The 23,791-nt window shown below is 45.8% G+C and overlaps 1 protein-coding gene across 3 annotated transcripts in view; it reads left to right on the forward strand.

Moving 5' to 3' along the window:
• LOC135393895 (RNA-binding protein 24-A-like) overlaps nucleotides 1-23,149 on the forward strand; it is a 46,352-nt gene extending 23,203 nt beyond the window's left edge. Inside the window, exons 1-4 of one of the 3 annotated variants that reach the window (XM_064624232.1) lie at nucleotides 13,638-13,763; nucleotides 14,905-15,091; nucleotides 18,712-18,769; nucleotides 20,573-23,149. In XM_064624232.1, the coding sequence (XP_064480302.1) occupies nucleotides 13,653-13,763; nucleotides 14,905-15,091; nucleotides 18,712-18,769; nucleotides 20,573-20,933 (717 nt within the window). In that variant the 5' untranslated portion in view covers nucleotides 13,638-13,652 and the 3' untranslated portion in view covers nucleotides 20,934-23,149. Of the gene's footprint in view, nucleotides 1-13,637; nucleotides 13,764-14,904; nucleotides 15,092-18,711; nucleotides 18,770-20,572 lie in introns of those variants that run through there. The other 2 variants (XM_064624230.1, XM_064624231.1) reach the window with 2 other exon arrangements.
• The last annotated feature ends 642 nt before the right edge of the window (nucleotides 23,150-23,791 follow it).

A 23,791-nucleotide genomic window follows, 5' to 3' on the forward strand; every position in this document is an offset into this window, starting at 1 on the left:
GCACCATAACCATAGCGTGGCAGAACGCGTAAGGGAACGCGGAGAAAGTGACGAAGCATCCCTCAGCGCGCTCCGGGGTGACATTCGAACCCGTAGAGGAAGACGGACGACCTCCCACCATCCCCGGATGACATTGTTCCCCTCGAAAAAGGAGGAGCTCTTCCTAACTGTAGTGTAGTCTCTTTTTAAAGACTCCGCTCCCCCTGCTGCTCTGGGACCTCAGCTGTCTGTCGCCGTCGTCGAGGTTCAAGGCTTCTTTAAGGGTTCTCTCTCTCAAATGGATTGCCCGAGTTCTTATAGCCTTCCTCCCGAGTTATTACCGTAAAAAAAAAAAAAAAAAAAACGCGCACGTCAAAAAGAGAGAGAGGGGGTGTCGTCGAGGTGTTGCACCACGTGCGATGAATGAAAGGGGGCGGGTGACCCTGGTCGTCGCAAGGTGAATGTTCGGGCGGCACGCGACGGCCAAGGACTGGAATGCTGCGATTTACAAAAATAAAAAATAAAAATGAAAATAAAATTTGAGAAAAATTGAGAGAACAAAATTTGCCCCATGACGGGAATGCGTACCCGCGGCGGTGCCGTACGGGATCGCGTCCCCAATAGGGATGACATCTGCCCTCTGCGGAAGCGTTGCGCTTCGGGATACCTCGGTCACATGACCTAAAAGCAATTTCCTAGTCAGCAATTACCTAGACGTAGTAAATTGCAGCGCTCATTTGTTTGTCGCATACTGGTTATACCCCGTCCCCTTTCAGCTCGTTTTGCTCATTGTGTGCGAGTTTGCGGATCAAAAAGTTTTGCCTTCTGGAGCAAATGTTTTACCTCGCTTCCCCCAATGAAACGTTCTTCCACGCCTGACCTACCACTGCATTTGGAACATTTGTTATTTTTTTCTCTTTTTTTTTTTTTTGCACTTTTCCGGTGCGAAACCTTGATCTAGCTCTACCAGTTGAATTCGTCATTGGTGTATTACAGGTAACGAACCAGTCTTTTCGATAATACGTCACAACTCGTTCGCTCAACGTGGTTACTCGAAAGGGTTGAACCACCGTGGTTGAACGTTTCGAGGGATGACCTGCTCCATACGAGTGAACGTCTCAATCATGTAAAAATCAGATTTCAGAAATCAGAAAGAAAAGACACCCTTTTCATCTCTGTGCATGAAAGGGGTGTGAGTCCACCACGCCCCCCCCCCCCCCCCCCCCCCACACACACACACACTTTCCGACACCCCTGACTGTACATATTTAGCTTTGGCGCTGCGAAGAGGGCTGCTTAGAGCCGTCTCTGGGGCTGTTGTGCCCCCGGCAAATCGAACTCTCCGCGTAATACTACGTCAATTTCAAGCAATTGCGTCGAAGGGCTACAAGTACATAAATGTTACCGGGAGCCGCCGAGATATTAAAAGAAGGAAATGAGGTTATTAAATAAAAGTGAATGCAATAAAAGTGTCATGACGTACTGTAGCCTTTTTTTTTTCCGTTTTGTGTGTGTGTCTTTTACAGTTTCACTTCTCGTTTATTTTTATTTTTTTTATTTTTGCGGTTGTAGCACACGACGGAGGAGGGAAAAAAAACATCTCTCGACATGGTGGAAGCTTTCTTGGTCGATTTATTGCTCGTCTTTTTTCTACGTGATCCCTCGTATCCGTTTACCAATTACTGCACAGCTCGCTCAGTACGGGGGTTAGTATACTAAAATAAAGTGACGTCTCGAAAAAGGATGGGATGCCACGTCGAGATTCCATTGCAGGGCACCCACGTGCCCGTTCCGGGATGAATTTTTTATTTTTAATTTTTTTTTTTGCGTTTTTACCGCGGGAGGGGGAGAGAGGGCTCACCGAAAAGCAAATATGTTCGGTAATCAGTCACAACTCGTTTAGGCCAGAAAAAAAGGGGCATAGCTGTGCTATGTGATTACTTGCAGTCGTACCTGGAACTCACAAAAGGACATACGTCGGTAAAGAGCTGTCGGTATCGTATCCACAGTCACCGACCCTTAGATTGACCCCGTCCACGTGAGGGTTCCTCTGTGTCCACCGAGACGTCCTTGCGCACGGTTTGTATCCCTAGATTAAACGTATTTTCCGAGTGCATCGCAATAAAGTTTCACCTCACTCCACATCTCTAATGTGTGCGAGTCCCACGGATCAGTTCGTTGTGTTTCCACGCTATCACGCTTTAATAAGGCTGCGAACAGTTTTTCACGCGGATGATTGAAGACAGAGTATCCCATGCTGCTTTACTTGAGCGCTGGGCACCTGCTCTCAGTCGGAAGTGCTAAGCACGCGCTGTGTACCGAAATATGCGTTTAAAAAAATGGGGGGAAAAAAAAAACTCAGGTGGGCAAATGAAATCCGCGGGCTGTCGTTAAACAATAGTCGCAGTTGTGACCTCGTCAGTGAAGCATCCCTATACGTTTCCGAGACCGTGCACTGACAGCGTGCCTCAGACTCCGCAGCGGCAATAGCCCGATTGCGTTGAAGGCACGCGTTTAGGTTGGCCACTCGGTTCCGTCAACAGTCGCTGTTTGTATACGTTCCATTTCAATCGGCGGCCTCGTTGAGCAAGACACCCCCTCTCTCTCACTCTCATGGAGGTCGATAAAAACAACTTGACGAGGATAGCGGATGAACAACATCGTTCTTTCGGAAACAGTCACTGGGCGTCACGGTTGCCGTGGAAACCACGGTTGAGCAACACATGAAGGGATTGGGACGGGCTGAACTTCTGTCGTTTCCTTATCATTCCAGTGTTGCGTGGAGGGAAGGGAGCGACTTGATGTTTTCTCCCGCGCCCAACTCAATTCGTTTATTGACGTGTAAGTGGCCGGATCAATGCGAGGCGCTTTAAATTTGTACTCGAGCGGCTTTGCATAAATCGCTCTTGTTCTTCTTTTTCGCGCTCGCCATTGAAACAGGATGCGTAGATGAGCCGACGCTTCCTAGCGTCTCACACTATATAGAGGGCCTGACTTTTTCGGTTTTTATTTTGGGGTAAATATCGGGTGATATTTTTCATTTGAAAATTCGGGTTAAATCCCGTTACGGCATATTCTGTCGTCAGAAATTCGGGTGATTTTTTTTTGTTTAATAAAAATTTGTCTTATCATGGAACTAATGTTTAGCAATGTTATCAAACTTTATTTTAATGCACGCTTACGAGTGTGCCACGCGACCCGGATGTTTTCGGGTAGATTCGGGTTAAACCCGAATTTTACAGATTTCGTTCGGGGGGTAAATATCGGGCGGATACGGGTTTAACCCTAAAAAGTCAGGCCCTATATATAGTCTGCCTGCCTTCAGTGATATTGAGCACCAGTGGGTTGCGGAGTTGCCACTCTGGAGTTGGAACGATTCCGGAATCATTCCAGATTTAGGGGAGTCCACAATGGAATTGGAATGGAATGGTTGAAATTGCCCTAGGAATGGAATGGACTGGGTGCCCCGGTGTCAGTTTTGGTTTCAACGTGCTGGGGGCTTCTGCCCTCGCACCCCTTTGCACCGCACTTGCACACGGTCGAGAGTGAAATAACATTGTCTTTATGCTTTTTCCGTGCTTGGTAATGTCAACCTCTTCCAGGACTGCTGGACTCGCCACTATGGTTACCGGTCCTTTTTCTCATTGAGGGAATTATCGGAATGGAATAAACGAGTCCGGAAAATCCCAAAGTGCTTGGCGCCGCTTTGAACTGTGGGAGTTTACTAATCCGAAATAAATGGGTGGTGCCTCCAAACTGTTCCGATTTCTCCTCTACCGGTCCATTATTGTCCACGACGTGTCAAGGTCAGCGAAAGCGAAATGTGAAAGATTACTCTTCGTTCCCCCGCTCAGCAAGCGCCCAGGATGCAATGCGCGCGCAAAGAGCACTGGCATTTTCTGAACTCTTCTATTGGGTTGCCAAGCCATTCCAGAAGTGGGAACTGGCCATACCTTTTCATTCCGAGGAATTGAAAGGAATGAAATTATCGCAAATTTCCATTCCTCGGAATACCATTCAGCAACCCTGTTGCGCATCATGTACAGCTTGGGACAAAAGTTCACGGAACGCGGCACGGTCATGCTCCTTTATCGGAGCGGGCCCCAGCTACTTATCAGAAAGAGATGTGTGTGAAGACTGACCAAACGCCGGGAACACACGTGTTTATAAAAGCGATAAAAATACACACGACGTACACAACGAATTAAATTTTTGTGTTGTTGACGAATTAAAAATGTCTGTTGTTAAAATTTTAATTCGTTGTGTACGTCGTGTGTATTTTTATCGCTTTTATAAAGAGATGTGTGTCCGCTCCTATGTCGCTATCGCGCTACGGTATCGCTCCAATGGAGAAATGCAACGCCATGATGTTCCGAAACCTTTGTCCCAAGCTGTACGAGCGAGTAGTGATTTTACAGTTGAAGTAAATAGTTTTGTAACTGAACGGAACACACATAGAGTACATACACGGTTACATGTATACTGCGTATGTGCGTGATATTAGCGGACGTACAGCTTCGGTCAACCTTAATAATAACGCTGGAAAAAAAATTCGATCACATTTCCCAGCGCGATAATTAACAGCCACCCTTTTGGTACTGGGGGAATGTTAGATGAATGAAATCCTCGCGTTAAACTAACAGAATAATTTTGTTCGATTAAGATATCCTCGTGGGCCCAAGGGTTGCTGTAATCGCGTTCGGGAACGAGACCATATTTTTTTTTCTGGTTATTAAGGTTGATCGGAGCTGTACCTTCGTTTGAAGCAACACTCACCTTGTTGTACGGCGTTCCTCTCGGCGGTTACGAGTGCAGCTTGGAATAGTATTCGAATATTGTCGACTTGGAAGAGAGATCGCTTCGATTCGGAATTCGAATCGAGGATATTGATCGAGTTATAATCGAGTATAATATAATCGAGCACGGTGTCTCAACGTGCCTCGGTATGCGTAAAGTTCTAATAAGTTGTAATTTGTACTTCGGGGCATTTATCTTTGCGGTCATCCAGCGGGTGCTTGTCTGCATCTTCATTGCATGCAGAGAAATATATATATATATATATATATATATATATATATATATATATATATATATTTTAATATTTCGACTATAAAATAAATTACCGAATATGCTATGGGAGAAAGTCACGTATTGACCTTTTGTAGGTAAACAACAGTAGACAAACAAACAAAATACCGTAGTATTTTGTTTGTTTGAAGGGACTTTGGGAAGGGACTTTGAAATGTGTGAGTCGTTAAAAAAAGCTAGAGAGGGACGGGGTTTGAACCACAAGGCGCGCTCGACCGGTAATCTGAAGATGCGTATTACAAATCCTACCGTTGTCTGGCTTTTTCGACGACAGCCATATTTCACGTTTAACGCTGTTATGTATGCAGAATGGGACCATATTCCTCCAATCCAAGACAGGACACTGGGGGAGGGGGGCTGTCAGCAAATCAAATACACGTACTTCACCTCTCCGATTCCCAGTGCTGTTGTTTCCCTGTATTTTAATTATTTATTCTGGGTTTATTTATTGTTTGTATAGTAACTTTTGAAGTGTGTTTAGCTGAACACTGACGAGGCTAACACTAGCGAGGTGTGCGAAAGTCTCGGGAACGAGTCTGTATTCAAGAGCCAGATTGTATTGTGTCGTTTGTATTTCGTTTGCGGCATTGAAGTTTGCAATTTTGGTACTGCCGAGCACGCCTATCAAAAACTTTGGCCAGAATGTATTCAGTTTACCGTGTCCTCATACTTGTACGGATACGAACGGAGAATCTCGCCCCGGACTCGCTGAATGGCTAAACTTACATCTTGTCGCGATCGTCGTCGGCGCGATTGTTGATCACTATATCAAGACCAGCACCTTGATGAGCAAAGTGTGAGCGGGCGATTTTATTAATTAATTATTTTTACTATTTATTTACAACGTATACAGCCATAAGGCGGGGTACTGTGGTATACGGAAGCATAGCAATGAAGACCGCTGAGTTCCACGGGGCCATGCGAAATCCAGAGCGATCCCCTTTCACGCTTCCCCTTTTTCCCTTTCTCCTTTGGGCCGCACTATCCCCAAACAGTCCCTCCCCAATTCCGGTAACGTTCACATTGAGTCTTGTAGTTGTAACTTGTTTCGAATAACTTGCACGGTGATTCTGGTCCGACATTCGATGTATGAGCCAACCTACTTAACTATCTCACCAACTGTTTATAATTAGCCCCGCTCGTGCGTCGCGGCTCGCTTTCTGCACGTACTGGAAGCAACCGTCCGCATTGAAAGGGCCCCGGAAAATATCAGCACGCAGTCGGACTTGGCCGCCTTCCCTTCCTTCGTTTTCTTCTTCCGTTACTTTCTTTTTTGTCGTCTGCAGGAGGAATGTTAGCCTCGGCGACAAGATTCTTCTCCTCCCAGCGTGGTAGCCACTAAATAAAGCAGGAACCTTAGAAATTCCGCTGCTAGGAATCCGCCGCTGTTGCTGTACGCGCAGCACCACCGGGCGGCGGCAGTCGGAAAAGAGAAAATCCCCTTTCATCCATTTCCTCGTCTTCTTACGCTGTAGAGGTATCTGTCGTGTGCAGTCATTAATAGACGCTGCGTAGTTTTGATAAGTGCTGTACGCGCGCTTTTAAGCTCATTGGCCCCGTCCCTCGCGGGAAAGAAAGACCTGAATTGTGCACGTTCAGTTTCGGATAAATTTCCCTTGACGACAGATTGCGCTCTCTCACGGCGATATGGACACGTATGGAACACCTGTGCCACACGTCTTCCAGTCTCGTCCATCATTCGCAGTCGTTCGTCCCGTGACAGACGTCAGCTCGTCTCCACACTCAAACAGGGAAATCTAAAATGCTCTTGTCGGCAATAACTCACTTTTCGCTTACTAACTACTCTCACTGCATCCAACACATCGAGTTTCACGAACACCACCTAGACACAGGAGTGGCCTTGGACATGGCATGGGTGTCGTCTGCTTCAGCAGCCAGTCATGTCATGGGTGGTCAGACGATTTCAAACACCGGCTTGCTATGGCTACCGGTGGCTACCCGTGCGGCTCATGACGGCCCGTCTCCATAGCTACGGCAGCCGAAAGCACCGTCATGATTGGCCGGCACTTAACGACTACGTTCACTTCGTTTAGGGCTTTGGGTCTCTTCTGTTTTTTTCTGCACCACCGGCAATAGATCAGGGGAGTGCCGATATGGTGCAAGAGCGTGCACCGCCGACTGAGACAATGCATGTGTAGGTTCAACGCTAGCGCTTCCAAAACTAACAAATGAGTGCAGGCCCAGGCTACTCGATGGCTCTGTACCTGTAAGCAGCTTCGGAGCTGCTAGATTACGGCAGCAACGAGTCCACGGCGTATTGTACTTGCTTACGCGAAAGGAAAGGAACATTGCCGCCTTGTTCCTGGCTATCACGGGAACATTGTAGGAAGATGCTTCGAATACGAATTTTGTTTTCTTCCTGGTCCTTTTGGTCCTTCATCTCTGTATATTTTTATGAAAGAAAGAAAGAAAATCCGCCGCTCCAAAGCTTGCGCCTTTCCAGCGCAATAAAGACATTCCCTCGCAGGCAAAAGTTCGAATCCTCCGTTCGGATAGTTCTCAAATATAACCACATTATGGCTACTCGCGACAATGCAACTGATTACATCGCACACATGTCAAGGAACCGTCAGCGTCACAGGCGCGTCGTCTGCTCCGCATGCACCAGTGCTACCCGAGAAACGTCATTATGACGTTAGTAAACGGACTGAAACCGAAACAAATCGGAAAGGGAGGGCTGGGCTCCACGAATGGGCACTTGTTGCCTCCTATTGGAAGAAAAGTAGGACCGAAGATAGCCCCTTTGAGGGACCATCGTAATCCCCTCAAGATAGTTGCTATCTAGCTGCGAACGTAGTTCAACTCTACCAAATTGGTGGCGCTGTCAAACACTATGGCGTCATTTGTTTACAAACAGGGTTAGGTCTGCACTGCCTGAACTAGTTCAGGGATTGCATACAAATCGAAGAGACTTTTTGTTTGTCTAAGTGGCGTTGGCTATCATTCAGGCACACGCTGCTTTGGTCATGTTTACACTCTCCGTATTGCATTCCATCATTTTCGTGACGTGACGTTTGCGCAGAAACGTTCCCAATGTAATATGCGGCTCATTAGAGAGCTTTAGCGTATCGTACGTAAGGAATACTGTGCACTCTCAAAACGTAGAGTGTTTCGTGCAGGACCACCACGCTATTGCTTACGTACGCAAACATGATAGCGTAAGATGCAGTACAACTCTCCATCCGCCGGTATTGAAGGACAACACGGAAGATGGACTCATTAACTGTAGAAGGGATATACATCGATTTCGTAGCACTGTCAAAACAACGCTTCATAAGGGGGTTTACTTTGAACGAAAGGTTGCCGTGTCAGGACAGATAAATTTTATGATTAATATTTTCCCAGTGAGCTGGCTTCGGACAGATAGGTGTGTGCTGAACAAATTAATAGTTCCCCAGTATCTACTTACGTTTCGTAGCAGTATCTATAGTAGACATCGAAATAGTACCTAGTTGCGTGAATTGCCCGTAAATGATTAAAAAAAAAACGGTGCCACAGTTGTATACTGTCTTTCAACCCCGTTGAACAAGTATCGGTTTAATTTAGTAACTTACTGTAATAAAGTTTGGAACAGCCTTCCCTATGAAATAGTATCTTGATGACTTTGAATCTGCTTTTGTATATCTTGTAGGGATATTTATATTTATATCTTAACACTACCATTATCAACACATCCTACACTGTTAGAAAAAAAAAAAAAAAAAAAAAATATATATATATATATATATATATATATATATATATATAGTAGTTCAAAAAAAGACGCGGAAACAGATTTTAGGGAAGTTAAAAAGACTAGTTTATTACATGGGGTAGTCTTTTTAACTTCCCTAAAATCTGTTTCCGCGTCTTTTTTTGAACTTCTGTAAAACTTCGTGGCCGTTTGATAATCCTTTTACCTCACCCTATATATATATATATATATATATATATATATATATATATACACCTCATGTAAACCTATGTCAAGGTATGTTTTTGGCCCCTAGTAATATACGTCTGTACCTTAGAAGAGGGATATTTTCATACAAGTTCTTCATAAGCACCCTCTGCAAGGACTATTTAATATACCTTGCAGGTATATGCCCATACCTATGCCTAGGTGTGATTTAGTACCTTGAATGGTATTCGTGCAGGCCGTCACAGGCGTATAGAGCTGTACCCCTAAGGGTATGTCATATAGCCCTTTGTTAAGGACTATTTTTTTATACCTGTAAGCGGGGTATAAAATAATACCCAAGAAGGGCTACGTTATTGAGCAGGCCATCTATACCTCTAAAGGTATAGATTTTTCTCTGAGTGTATTGTCTTCTATGCACCTCCCTGACGTAATGCTCCGCAGCGCTATTTCGGGTGAAATAAATGAAATTAATAAGGTGTCCACTATGCTTGGATTTCAAGATTTGTGAGCTGTGAGTGCAACTTGCCAGCGAGAGCTCGAAAAATCAAAATAAAATTTGGGGGAAATGCGCGAACACTTTTTACGTCGCCATCCGAGCCGAGGACGACAGCGATGTGGAGGAGGTAAACGTCACTTCCAGCACGGTGTGTGGATTTCTTCAGCACGCTAAAGAACCTCCAGGTTGTCGGAATTTTTTTTAGGTGGTGCATGCAGCGTGTAAATCTACTCCCAATTTTATATAATGGTCATCTTATATCCGCGCTTGATTACCATCGGGACAGAATCGCCGTATAACGGAATAAATACGATGGAAGATGGAAGTCACTGGAAAGGTTAGCCAGGCTGTAGGACTCGAACCCACATCTTCCGGAATACCGGTCCAGGGCTCTACCAATTGAGCTAAGCTAACACACCTCCCCAGCGACTTCCAAGGGCGCGTCATCTGAAGGGACAATTCAACCACTCTCTCTCACTCATCCCCCTTTCACTCTTACATTTTTGCTCACTCATACACACATTCATACGACGGGATCGCCGCGAGCGGCAACTGTTGAACATGAGAGAACTGATGTTCTGAGGCTGGAACAACGTACAAGGGACAAGTACGTACAAAGCCTCAAATTGCCTAGAGCTGTGGGTTCGAGTCCTACAGCTGGCTAACCTTTTCAGTGACTTCCATCTTCCATCGTTAATTTCTTAGACAATTTGAGGCTTTGTATGTATTTGTCCCTTGTATGTTGTTCCAGCCTCCGAACATCGGTTCTTTCATGAAATAAATAAATTCCAAAAATACGACGAAGTCTTGTATCCTCGAGTTTGAGGAGGTGAACACGGATAAGTAGACAGGACGGGGCGCAGTGTTTCGGTACGGTTGCGGTCAGTGGGACGGGGACGGCGACGCTGGACGGTCCCCTCCAAACACCTTCGGTTTAACGCGCGTGTTCAAAGTGGGACGTGATTTACGAGCAGCGAGGGTACATTTCTACTGGAAGACTCCCTCTTTTTTGTCGTGTTGGGAGGACACTCTTGGAAGAGAAGCTCCGGTAGCTGTAGAGACAAATATAGCGAATCCTGTGTACGCGCGGAGAGCATTTGTCGCAGACCCTTCTTCCAAAGGGGGAGCAACGACCCTCCCTTCTCGTAACTGTGTTGCACGCGCAGCTCTTTTCGTCTCCGTGCCTTCTTTCTATTTGCCAGCTAAGCCTCGCGAAGTTCTCAATTGGAGCTTTTTGTATATTATCGGCGCGACGCAACTGTGGCTATCCGCGGCGCTATGACGTGGACAGGTGGAGAGAGGGGACTTAGGACTGCGTCGTGGGCCGACTTCTCTATAATGTCTGCTGGAAAGTCTGAAATAGCACCGTCGGTGGTGGGGTTCGGACCCAGTACCTAGCACTGTTCATCATAACGGTTACAACTTCCACCAACCACGATTCACACGAGCGACTGTCTCCAGAATACTCCAGCGGAAGACTCGCAACACGTCATAGCCTCATGATGCTTGGTGCCACGTGAGAGCATCGTGCTGCTCAGCCACAAGGTATTCTGTCTGTAGCAGACGACAGGGCCGATGGTGTCGTCTGCTATGTGCACGGTACACCATTCCCGATATTCCGGCGCCGTGCGTTCTTCGGCGTGGATCTACTTCTCTCGGTCACGTGACGAAGTGGGTCTACTTTATGGTTAGATTATCATTCTCGTGTGATCGACTTTTCTTCTTTCGCGCGTTGGATCTTCCACAAGCGTTATCAATAGGGATCCGTGTGTCCGTTCCGTGGAACCCAGTGCACGGACGTAAAATGTATGCAACATATGGACGGACGACGCAAACCGTCCATTGTAGCTGTGATACGGACGAGAGGGGACCTGCTTTGTTCTTTACCCGGTGATCTACACAGCAGAAGCAGTGGTTTACCCAGAATCCCAAGCACGGAGGGGTGTCGGAAAAAATGGGGCGGGGGGAGGTGATTAGTGTAGTTTGGTCATTACAGCTTAACATATCATTACATACATGTGTCTAAAGCTGAAATCGCAAGGGCACCCCCTGTATGGGGTACACTGGTGAAAAAGTTATGAACATTTCGTATAGGGGGGGGGGGGGGTCTGGATAAATCGCTGAGCATAAGTATTTCACAACGCAGACAACCGACAGAACCATCGTGATTTTTTTTTTTTTCTACCTGGTCGGATAAACCAGTTGAGGAGGCTCTCTGGAGCGATCTCTATGAGCTTGAACACAACCACAAGAAAGGTTTTCTGTCCGCAGCTGCGTAGCCTTTTGCGCAATGTTGGCATACGAAGAAAACGCGGGTCTCTCTCCTCGTGCACAGGCTAGAATCGGCCGACGCTCTCCCGAAACACCTGTAAATTTTCATCTTACCAGCGATGCGTGCTTCGCGTCAGACACATGCGTTAAGACATTTTCCATCGAGCACTGACGTTTTTCGGAAACAATCGCGGCGCCCCGGTGTGACGTTAGATATCTTCGAGAGCCTTGTGTTTCCATTCGTGAACTCCGATTCGTCATGTGAAGCAAGACCGGCTTCGCAGTGCTCTCAAGGAGTACGAGAGTCGCCGTTAAAAAGGCATTCCCTTCCAATCTACGCTAATTCTGGTCGGCGTAATACGTTATAAGAATGGGTCTATGGAAGAGTACCTCGCTTGAATCGCCCGTAACTTTTTCCCCGAGCCTCGTTATACTTGACAGTAGCCATAGCTTTGAGGCAACGGTAACCCGTGCATCCATTGAGAACCGCAGGTGTTTTCAGTGCGGGTCCAACGCACCTGTGTCCGTTTCTTCCCCGCTCTATTTCTACTGTTGCACTTTTTGCGCTATTCCAATATATATCGTAGCTGTCTCTGCGGATTTACTGGGTTGCCAGTTTCTCCATTACCGTCCGGTGCATTGCTTTCCTTTCTCTATTTTGCTCGCAGCAAATAAGATAGCGTTTATTGATCCTTCGAGTTGCCCATTCTTGAAGACATGGACGGGCGCTCATTTTGTAGTTAGGCGACCATTTATCTTTCGTTCGGCGTAACACCTCTCGCGTACGTTGTGTTATAGGGGCAGGCTTCACCGCGTGTCACGACTGCCGACGTTGTAGTCAACTTGCGGAACTTTGATCAAAGTGCGAAAGCCCCTGTCTGCGATGGTCATAAAATGCCGGTCGCAGATCGTTTTCTCTCTTTTACTTCGGTGTTTGCGAGCGATTAGATCGTAGGGCAGATTGTGTTCTTTACTGTATCAGATAAAAGAGTGTTCTTTCTTTCTTTCTAAGTTGGGGAATCATTCTGAGCGCTGAAAGCGGGGAGAAGGCGAGGAAGGAAACAAGGGGTGCGACGCTTAAAGGACACGAGTCAGCAACAGGAGGGGGAACCGGAGCTATTTAAAGATCACAAAAGAAAACTTGGGTGACGTTCAGGTTCGGTACGGATCGAACCACCGCGTCGTTTTTGACGGTCACTGGCTGTACCTCTTCGGTCCCGGATCTATTCTCGCTGTTATCTGCGCCGTTATCTGCTCTGCTCGCTCGTTCATAGTTCGGGCAGAGGCTGGTAACGTAATGGGACTGTTATCAAGCTGATATCACCTCAGCCATTTTGAGCAGATAAGAAATGTTCCCCTCTACCCCAAGCAGCACAACGTACTGAAAGTCGAGTGCAATGGGGGTAGCCGGTGTGTGTCTTATCAGTGTTCTTCAGTTCTACGAGTCTGTTCAAGGCCTTCCACCTACCGGTCCACCCCCTATTGCACTCGACTTTCAGTACATTGTCGCGCTTGAGACTGGAGAGGTTTAGCAGACCGTCGATAACGTGGCTTGCGTCGAACCATATCAACCGGAACCAATCGCACGCGACTGAGATTGGCTCCGATAAGCAATATATCCTTGCCAACGGTTTGCTAAAACTGTCGAAGAGGCCTTTTTGTACCCCAAAAAATAAGTTCCCGAGTGTCCGAGAAGTTCCTGTATTCTTAGGCAGTTTTAGCAAACCGTGGGTAAGGCTACGATGCGGTGCGTATCTGAACCAATGGCAGTCGCGTGTGACTCAGCACCTTATCCACTGATTGGTTCTGGTTGGTACGACTCGACACAAGCCACATTATCGGCGGTTTGCTAAAACTCTCTACTGCCTACTGTTGCTAGACCATTGATTCGTTACCATGCTGACCCAGAATGTTGCATGCATGACCCAGAATGTTTGGTGTGATAGGAAGCCACGTTGTCGTGGTCTTGTGTGTGAGCAGGACATTTTCACCACTTCCTTGCATTGGGTAGGCTTCTTCTGAACATCCACTCTTGGAGGGTGTTGGGAACAATGTTTATAGTTTTGACGCGTGTGTTATTTCAACGCGTAACCAATATGATCTGTTCATTTTTATTTTAGTCCTGTGTGCTCAACCTGGTGCAGCTTGCATCACTATTAAACATACTATGGGAGAGTGTTGAAACTGTGCATTCATGCCATCTGGAAGGCATAAATATGCGTATGCAACACTCCCACAATATGTCAAGTCAGTCAAGTTGCATGAAGTGTATGTAAATACCAAGTTTGGTAATGTGAGATCATTGTATTCTTAAAATCACAGTAACTACAGCAGGTACAATGCGTCAAAGGGTGCAAAAGTGAGTGCATCAGCTGCTCACAAATACACAATATGGCACTCTGGTTCACGCTTCCATATGAATTAAACGGTTAAGTCTGAGACCTTTTCTAGTGTGAATGACAAAATTCACTGATTATGTTGCGAAGAGACGGCTGTATCAGACTCTGCACTTTGGTGGATTAAACTCATTGCAGACACACTTCGAATCTACGTACAATTCCTCTGTGTTTCAAAGGATGCATTTTCCAGGAATCTACTTCTCACTAAAACACTATTTCAACACTGTATCTGTCAATATCTTTGGGCAAGTGTGCGCGCATGGGTGCACTGTAGGAGAGGGGATGGTGGGAAACAATAGGGGTGTCAAACAGTAAGGGTGTAATACCATCTTTTTTAAAAAGCTGTGTCTGCAGATACTGAGATATGATGGTGATATGTGTATCTGTATAATTGTGTCTGTTTCATTTTTCATTAGCTTCTGTCCGACAACAGCAATGCTTCACACTTATAGCTTGATACAAAAGTTTACGGAACACCGGGATGTCGCATTTTTTCGTTGGAGCGATGCCCTAGAAGCAAACAGGAGTTGCCACACCTACTAAGAGACGGACTGAATTGCCGGTAACCCGTTTCGTATTCGGTCTCTTCCTCACAGATGCCAGGAGGCTGCCGTGTTCCGTAAACTCTTGTCCCAAGCTGCGTTGTTCAGTCTCCCATTCTAGTCGTGCCGTAGAACAGTTGCGCAATCTTCCGCAGCCGACGATTTGCAGTGGTTGCGAGTAGTAACGTAATCTACTGTCCCACGCAGGTAACGATGGTGGACCGCGACGCGGCGGAGCGTGCGGTGAAGGACGCAAACCCTATAATTGACGGTCGGAAAGCGAATGTCAACCTGGCCTACTTGGGGGCCAAGCCCCGCGCCAACGCTCAAAACGGTAAGCTCCTCCGGCGCCGGGTCGCTGCTGCCCCATACCTCCTCTGCTACCATCTGCCCCGTAAGTATATAGTGAGCCCCCCCCAAAACCTCCCACTGCATGAGACTGCATGCGCCGGAACACATCTCATTCTGCTGCGGGGCGGTAGCACTGTGCCTTACTATTTTGTGCTGTTGTGCTGCGGAGGTCAGGTTTGGCCAAGCATGATGTTGGTTCCAACTTTTCTTGTTTATCGTTTCCTAAAGTTCACTTCCATATTGGTACCAACCCACGGAGCTGTGAACAGAATTGAGTACAAAGCATGCGCTAAAATACGTTAACTATGTGATTAACAAATTGTCTTAGTAACACTGTTTGTACATCAACTTCTCGCTCCGAAGATAAGTTCCCACAGCCAGTATTTGGCACTGGCAGCCACATTAAGTATCAGAGCGCAGGATAATTAAGGTTATGTAGGGTATTAGGAGGAAAGTTCGCGTCCCAACGTAATTGAAAGGCATCATATTTTCCAGTGTATAATGCTCACCAATGTATATCCCACCCCTAAAAATAAAGCGGGATTTGGAAAATGTGTAACTCGCATCGATGCATGACGTGCACCAGGGGGTTGGAAAGTGCCTGCAAACTTTAAACTCTATATCACTGTTAGTGGCCGCTGAAATCAAAGCCCGTGAGTCGAGTGAGAGTAATTTTTGTGAGATCTATCGCTGATGCAGTATTTATCGGGGATCAGAACCTGAACCGAAAACTGCTAAACACAGTTTCATTTTGCTGCACCGGGACTGAACCAAACCGCCGAACCGAGCAAGAACTGAACCCAAATAAATACTGTAAAACCCTTTATTTTTGCGGCCGGCAAATTTCGCGAATTGGGCATTCGGGATTTGTTCGCGGCCCCTAAATTTCGCGAGTTGCGACTGGAAGTCAAAAATCAGATTCCCGAAGGACCCCATTGTTGAAGCTGACACTGCGGCGAGAAGGAACTGCCTTCAAAACGCCCGATAGCGCCCAGACTGCATTTGAGCAATGTGGCATGGCGCATGCTTGTGCTGCGAACTAGCCTGTGTATGTTAGAGGCAAGCCACTGTGTAAATAAAATTTGTTTGGGTCGTACTTAGTGTTCACGCCTCGAGCTGCGCCCGAAATTTTCGCGTGCCCCTTAAATTCGCGAAGGCTCTATGCGCGAAAATCGCGAAAATTATGGGCTTGCGAAAATAAAGGGTTTTACAGTAAATTGGAAGCAGTTGCCAGTTTGCGAAAAGGTTCACATCAGATGTTTGCTTCAGCAAGTCAGCCCCCCAGTGTTTCCATAGCAAACCATGTAGTGGAGCTTAAACAGTTACGCTGCTAAACAGTTAAACAAATCAAATGCTTTCATGAAGCCATGAGCCAAAACGTACAATGTGGTTCTAACTTTCGTACAGCATACTATGTTTCCTGGCGCCGGGGGCTTGCTTGAAGCGGCAGGTCAGAGATGGCAGTTCGTCGTCGTTTTTGGCTCGCTGAGACACCTTGAGCAAAAGGTTTTGCTCCAATAAATAGCATCCATTGTTCATCATATGTTGTCGTAGTGCTACGGGCAATCATGAAATCCGCTTCTGGGCTCTCTTCCAAGCAGAATACAACGTACCATTTCTGCCAGCTATTACAGTCTGCCCTTTCACTTTTGTCCTGTCACGTACATGCCCGAAGCTACCTACAACACGCTGACCACTTTGCCGCTGTACTACACTCGGTCGTCAGAGTCCCGAGCACAGGGGGGTACTGCAAAAACTTAGGGGGGTCGTTGTTACAATTGCAGCATAACAGCTTATCGTATCACCAGGTAAAAAAGTTAGGAGAGTGTTGTCAAACATTTGGGGGGTCCAGGGGTTCACTAACTAGACTTGTTAGCTGAATTTCTTCTTGCAGAGTATTACAAAATAACATTTCAGTGAGAGAAAGTTCTGATTTGTGTACTTAACCTGGCAAAAATCACGTGTGAATGCAATATCGGTGTATTAAAATTTTCAACTTTAGCGAACCATTTTGAAACGGTTCAAACCATTGATTTCTGTGCTATAAACTCGAACTGAACTCCCAAAATAACTGTCCCGATTCCTGCTATTTATCCAAGATTTCCAAGTCCGCTCCAACAGATTGGGTGCGTAGTAGATTTTGGGGACACTACACAGTGGAAAATACGCTATGTCTGGCAGAATCATTTGACTCCAAAGCAACTCTTTCGTGCACCTTTTGCTTGGAAAAATATGTATTTTGTCGTGAGAGCCGACAGCAGTTCTAAAACCGGTCAAAACTTTGTGGATTCCAATGATTCCAAAGTTCAACAGCAGTTTCATAAACTACGCACTACTCTTGGAAACAAAAATTTCAGGAATTGACGCTTGAGAAGCGAGCGATCCCTTCAAGCGAAAAGCTGGAACCACAAGTATAATGCATGTGCCAGACTTGCACCCATAGCACTTCATGTACTGGGTTGGCCATTTCTATGCTTTTCTACCTTTATAAGATGCATGTGCTTAATGGCAAAAGATTCCTATGCAGTTCCCTCAATAGTATGCGAGTTTAAGCTGAAAGTGAAGGAGGCGTTAACCTCCTGTTAAGTCGTGCTGCCACAATTGCATATCATTTCAAACTTAATATTCCAATATTGTAACTCGATGTTGAATGTAAAATCCAGTGTTCGAGGTAACTCGTTAAAAGTAACTAGTTACTGTAACTAAGTTCCTTTTTCTGTAACTTGTAACTTACCACTTGTAACTTTCAGAGGAACTCGTTCCTTTTTTAGGTAACTTTGCCAAAGTAATTTAAACGAAGTTCCAAGTTACTTTTAATTCGTATTTTCTTGCTTTCTGCGCTCACAGGCACTGCACCTGTGTAGTGCTATTTTGTGCCTGAAGTAACTTGGAAGTAACTCGTTCTTTGTTTTAATTAACTCTGTAACTGCGAGTTACATTTCAGGCTGAAGAACTTCGTTATTAACTTAGTTACATTTTTCGCACGATAACTTAACTTGTAACGAGTTCTTTTTGACGGGTAGCTTCTCTATCTATGGTAAATCATTCATTTAAAAATAGTAGGAAATGCAAAAAATATTTAAAAATGTTCTTGTAGTCAAAGTGCTAATGGGGTGGGGTTTTTTTGTTTGGTTTTTCGTAACACGATGGTTTTGTTTAACACCTCTAGTTTCCCTCCTAACAATGGGCTCGTTGAGAGAGTGTGCTCACTGCATTGCCACTGCTTTCTGCCTTTTGCTTCTACTCAAATACCCAGAAGGGGCAGTGGAGGGCAGACGAGACAGTACTCTTGAGTTGTTCTGTAATTTAGTACCATTTTGATGTGGCAATATTATGCCCCATTTCTTAATGCGAGGGATAATCGTGGATGTCCGCTTACAAAATGGTAAATCAAAATCGTTATTTGAGACACACACAATCTGTGAAGTTGGTTACTGAGGCTATGTCAAGTTAGGTGCGATAAGCACGAGGTTCTTGATCTTGAGGTTAGTGCGAAGTGATATTGAATCCCTCATATATTAATCTCTGCCGTGTTGATGCTGTACGATTTTTGGTTAATGGAGGCTAGCATCCAAGCAGTGCACAGCATAGGATCGGTAACATGTAAGTTTTGATTAACCACAAACAATGCTTCTCTCTTGTATTCTGTTTGTGTCTTTCCAGGATTCCCACTCTCGGTGAGGGCAAGCTATCCCACACTTCTTCCTAGTCAGTATGCTGGGTAAGGTTTACCTCTCATAACTAGTAATTTTTGCTCCTACTGTAGTGTAGTGTTTCTTACCTTTGGCAACATGCAGACGTGCTTGTATCAGTTGTGTTTATTCTGAATGGAGAGACATTGGAATATGATGTAACACGGGGCAGACATTCACAACGCTTTCGTAGCCCCTCGGTCAGTAGGGTCCTTGTTGTTTATCGATTTATGGTATGTACCAACTAGCCCTAACTTTAAAGGAACTGTAAAGTAAAGTGAATAGCAAACCTGTAGAATCTGTACGAGTTTCTGAAAGCTTGTAACTTGGACACTTCAGATACGAAAAAGGTCTGCTGTATATTGAGTATTTCTTCAGCAATCGAATCTTAAAAGATTGCTGTGCAACGCAATCTAGCGGACTCCAGAATCACTCCAACCATGAGGCAACTCGTGCGCCATCTATCGAGAATGCACGCAACTAAACAATACAGTCGCCGTCCAATTTTTCTGAGTCGGCGCGGATCGCGCAAAAGTCCGAATAAATCGAGCAGTCCGGGAAAAGTTGTTGAGGCTTTCGTAACGAGCACTCTTCTAACTCTGCGTGATATCATCGGCGTCTACTTCCATCTGCATCTACATTCCACAGCTGCTACTTCTCGAAGCAATGTTGTATACAGGCGGAAGCGCCGCAGTCTCCTTCATTAGTCCCGATTTTGACGGATGCACTGGGAGGCGGCAAGTTGTCGATATCCCGAACACGTAGAGGGAACATATCGGGACAACTTCTGGCAACATTAGGCGTCACCATTCAGCAAGTCTTTTGTGCCAGAAAAACACTCAATCATTCAGCAAGTCTGCTTCACCTAATGCCTGCATGCTTTAGGTGATGCTCACTTCGCTTCGTGGGTGCACTGCATGTCCTTGGCTTCACGAAGCGCCACGACAGGACTCCTCCACTCAGAATATTGGAAAATGAAGTCACTGCCTATTTTCTTGCCTCAATTTTTATATTTTGTTTCCTTGACCCTCGCATTGAGTTATGCGCACGTGGTGAGCTGGCGACCGCTCGTGACGCTTGCGGGCTGGGGAAGCCATGTCCGAAATATCTAGCATGTCCGAAAAATGGGTCAAGCGCAGTACACATTTCATTGCGAAGGTGCATGGTTTGTGTATTCTGGAACATGAGAACACAAACGAGATGTTCATTTAAATCATTTGGATGCAAAGTTTTGCAAACAGCAGCAATACAGCGAGCAGACGACACAGAGAGAGAGAAAGGCCAAAAGATGGCGCAGACCTCCTCACGGCACGGAACTTGCACGTTACAACCGTTAGCTGTTTAAACCAAACTACCCAAGAGCTGCTGCAGTTCTTCAAAAGAGGGTCTTGTCTCATATGCGTTGTGTTGTAGTACTTCAGTGTCACGTGACGTCTGTCCGCCAATCCATGGCTGGCTCCAACTTTGTTCTTTGCGAAGGTTGAGGGTCTTCACCTTTCAGTTTCTAAAAGTGTTCAGAATTAATTACATATCACGAAAAGTATGCAGAACTGAGTGGCAATGACTTGTGTTTGTGTGACCACAAAGCCAAGTTCACATGATGGTACCTTGAACCATAAGCCCATCGAGCAATTTCGGCGTTAATTGCGCTGCAAAAAAAGACCTGCTGTACATCACCATTGCCTGGAGATGACGCCACGTATATTTGCAGTTGGTGGCATCGTCTCTTCAACATTCCAATGTTTTACTAACGCCAAACATCGATTATTAGAGCTATTAGGGCTATATTAGAGACTAGCATTCACATTCACTCTTCTTTTCTCTTTCCCTAGGCTGCCTCACCAATACATGTACCCGTCCACCTACTTGCCGACACCAGGCCTGATCCTGCCCTCACAGCCGCCCCTGTCCCCGGCCACTTTCTACGATTACGCCCCGGCCTATGCTCAGGGACCCCAGGGGGTCCGTACAGGTGCTACAGGAGCCGAACTGGCCTACCCCTTCTCGGCCAGCCCCTCTGCAGCGATGGCCGCTGCGGCCGCTGCTCCCTACCTAACACCCCAAGGTGCTGCCGCAGCTGCGGCTGCATACTACACGTTGCCCCAGCCTCTGGCCACGACGGGAGCTACTAGCAGTCTGGCTGGAGCCCCGCCGCCCTATGGTGCTCAAGCGCAAGACACCAGGCTACAATAGGGGTTTCTGCTAAGTTTACCCTAAAGAGCGTATACCACTTTCGGGAAATTGGGAGGGGGGGGATATTATTAAGTCACAAGTACTCAAGCATTGCAACGTTTCGTCAAACGGTGTACCTCGATGTGAAGTGTCACTCGTTAACAAGAATGGGGAGGGTAAAGCTCATAAATGACCATGGCAGTAGTGGAACTTTTTTTCTTTTTTTTTCCCAAGATCTGTGTTTCCAGCCAATGGACTTATAAGGTAATTGCAGTGGATCAGTGATGCCTGTGCTGTTCAGTGTACTGAGAGCCTCGCAGAGCGCACAGGAAATTTGAGCCTCTGATTGAAGGCACCACTTAGCATTTACCACTGAAGAGATGCTGCTCTGTTTGGAAAGGGGCAAAAGTTTCAGGGCTCTCAAATGAACACCTGTATGTGGCTATACACAAATATCAAAAACACACACACACACCCACGTACCTTGTTAAAATGACTGTCATTACGGTATTGCTCTTTCTGTTTGAAATGCTCTCAAGTTTATGATCTGTGCTTTGTTAAAGAAACCAATGGAAACTAATTTAAGTTCACTTTCCTGTTACTCTTGTTACCATTTGTTCAAAATTTTGTTGCCATCACTGTGCCTTTCCCGCGGAGAGGGCAGGGGGACAGAAGAGAGGGGGTTTACTGAGCACAGAATGTATGCAGCAGCATCCCTGTTGAATCATTCATACAATGTTGCAAATCTCACTTTATGTACACGCAGTTAAGTGTTTTGCCTCTGTGGCTTTGTGTTGCGCAGTGCCTTGTCCAGACATCCCTTATTGAGCTCACTTCGTATATACTACAATGTTTAGAGCATCATGTGCACGCATCATTGTGATATATAACCTGACCCCAGTGTATCATACACAGTCTTGTTAACGTCGCCTGTAAACATGTGACCGAGGGCACGAGCTTTCTCGAGCCATCAAAACACGAGAGAGAGAGCAAAGGGAGAGGTCTCTCTCATCACATGACATGAATCATCTGGGTCACGTCCATAACGTCCACCGATTAGCATTAGCGTAGTAGTCAAACATCATCCACAGAGCCTCTTGTGATTGTAACTTTTTATTTATCCATATTTATTTTTTATTTATACCATCTATACTACACCACGTGATTAGTCGGCCTTGGTGTCTTGTCGTAGCGTACCTCCAACTGGGGCAGAAAGATTGGGAGCATACAGGAGATGCATTCTAAATTGTGCCTTGCGATGTTCCACAAATTCCATTTTTGCAAGCGCAGCTTTGACTTAAGCTAGGTTCTTTCATTTTAAATGTTTCTCGCATTACCCGCTCGTATCTCGCAGGTGTCATCACATGTGCAACCAGGTCGATTTCATTGCACCATCGTTACCTTGTTATGTAAGCGTTGTTTTTATTGTGGACGTCTTGCTAAAGTTAGGACTCTTGTGTCCTGCCCGATAAAAATTCCCCGATAAAAAGGAAAAAAAAAAAAAAATTATGACGCTCAAAATTGCAGTAACTCGTGCCTTATGTTAGACTGTCTCCGAGCTTTTTGAGCATTTACATAGTTCCTCTGTGGCTGCAGTAAGGCACTGCTCGAATTACATTTCACTCAGCATGCACATGTGTTCAGTGCAATGTGATGCACAATCGGCTTGGAGGGCATCTAGTCATATCCCAGAGGAAATGTGGTCGTGCTGTGGAGGTGCACTCAGCAGGGTGAAGCTCCGGAGTAAGCACTCTGATCGGAGTGGGTCCACCCACAGGAGCCATTTTTCTTGCGTGAGCCAAAGACAATCATCTTCGTGGAAGGTGACCACGAATGAGCAACTTGCAAAACTGGCCGGTATCATGAGAGTGCTCCCGTGAGTCAGTGGTGGTGGTGGTGGTATTGATCAGTGTGCAGCGCTCATTTTTCTTTGTATAAAGACTGGGCATGTACTTTTTTGAAGACTATTTCGTGTGAAATGTCCAATGTGCCTCAATGCCACCCGTCGACCGGCAAGAGTTGTTGCATTCAAGTTGTGCCATGTTTTTTCTTGTGCTTACACTGTGTACTTAAATATTCATTGTGGAATTCCGGCCAACAAACTGACTTGTAATTATGAGACCACTTTTTTTATGTAAACATGCATCAGCAGCTGGATTAGTCATGACAGCTCACTCTAATCGACCTGATTGTGATATGTACTCCAAGTTGTATCATAATAAAACTCTTAGCGTAAACGTTGTTGCATATTCCCCTTGTAAGAGAGTGTAGTGCAGCTGCTTGGCACACACTTTAGCTCATGCAGGCAGTTTGTAGAATTTTCCAGAAAGTAGCAAGGGATAACATATCTTTATCTACTGTCCAAGGTTCATGCAGGTAAAAAAAAGCTTGCAATTAGAAGTGGTTTATGAAAAAATTTGCAAATAGGCACTGTGGTTTTGCCACCAACCAGCCCAGATTTTAAACTTGCTTGCACTTGAAACCACTTGTGACTGCAAAAAAATTTTCACCTCTGATGCATTGTTACGAGCTAGGTCCCCATGGAAAGCCATGTGTAGGTATTGGGTATTCTTTGTTGATGCTGTTTGGATCCCAGTAAGGTATGATAGGAAACTCCGTGCGACCACTAGTGCTGGCCCCAAACCGCCCCAAACGAGAAGACTGGCAGAATATAGGAAGATCAGCATTGACCTCATTTCTACAGGGTGAGGATGGATAACGTACAATAGCCAGCCCCAATAAAGAGGTGGTGACTGTATTGTAATCGAAAGCCTGTTAAGCCAGCAGATATTAGTGTCACTCCGCCTCGCTGACTTATGTGTGTGGTCAAGGCTTTCGGCTTTTGATATCGCCTGTTACTTGGTCTTACCCACCTATAA

The sequence above is a fragment of the Ornithodoros turicata genome, chromosome 5 (assembly GCF_037126465.1).
Source record: "Ornithodoros turicata isolate Travis chromosome 5, ASM3712646v1, whole genome shotgun sequence".
Lineage (NCBI taxonomy): Eukaryota > Metazoa > Arthropoda > Arachnida > Ixodida > Argasidae > Ornithodoros > Ornithodoros turicata.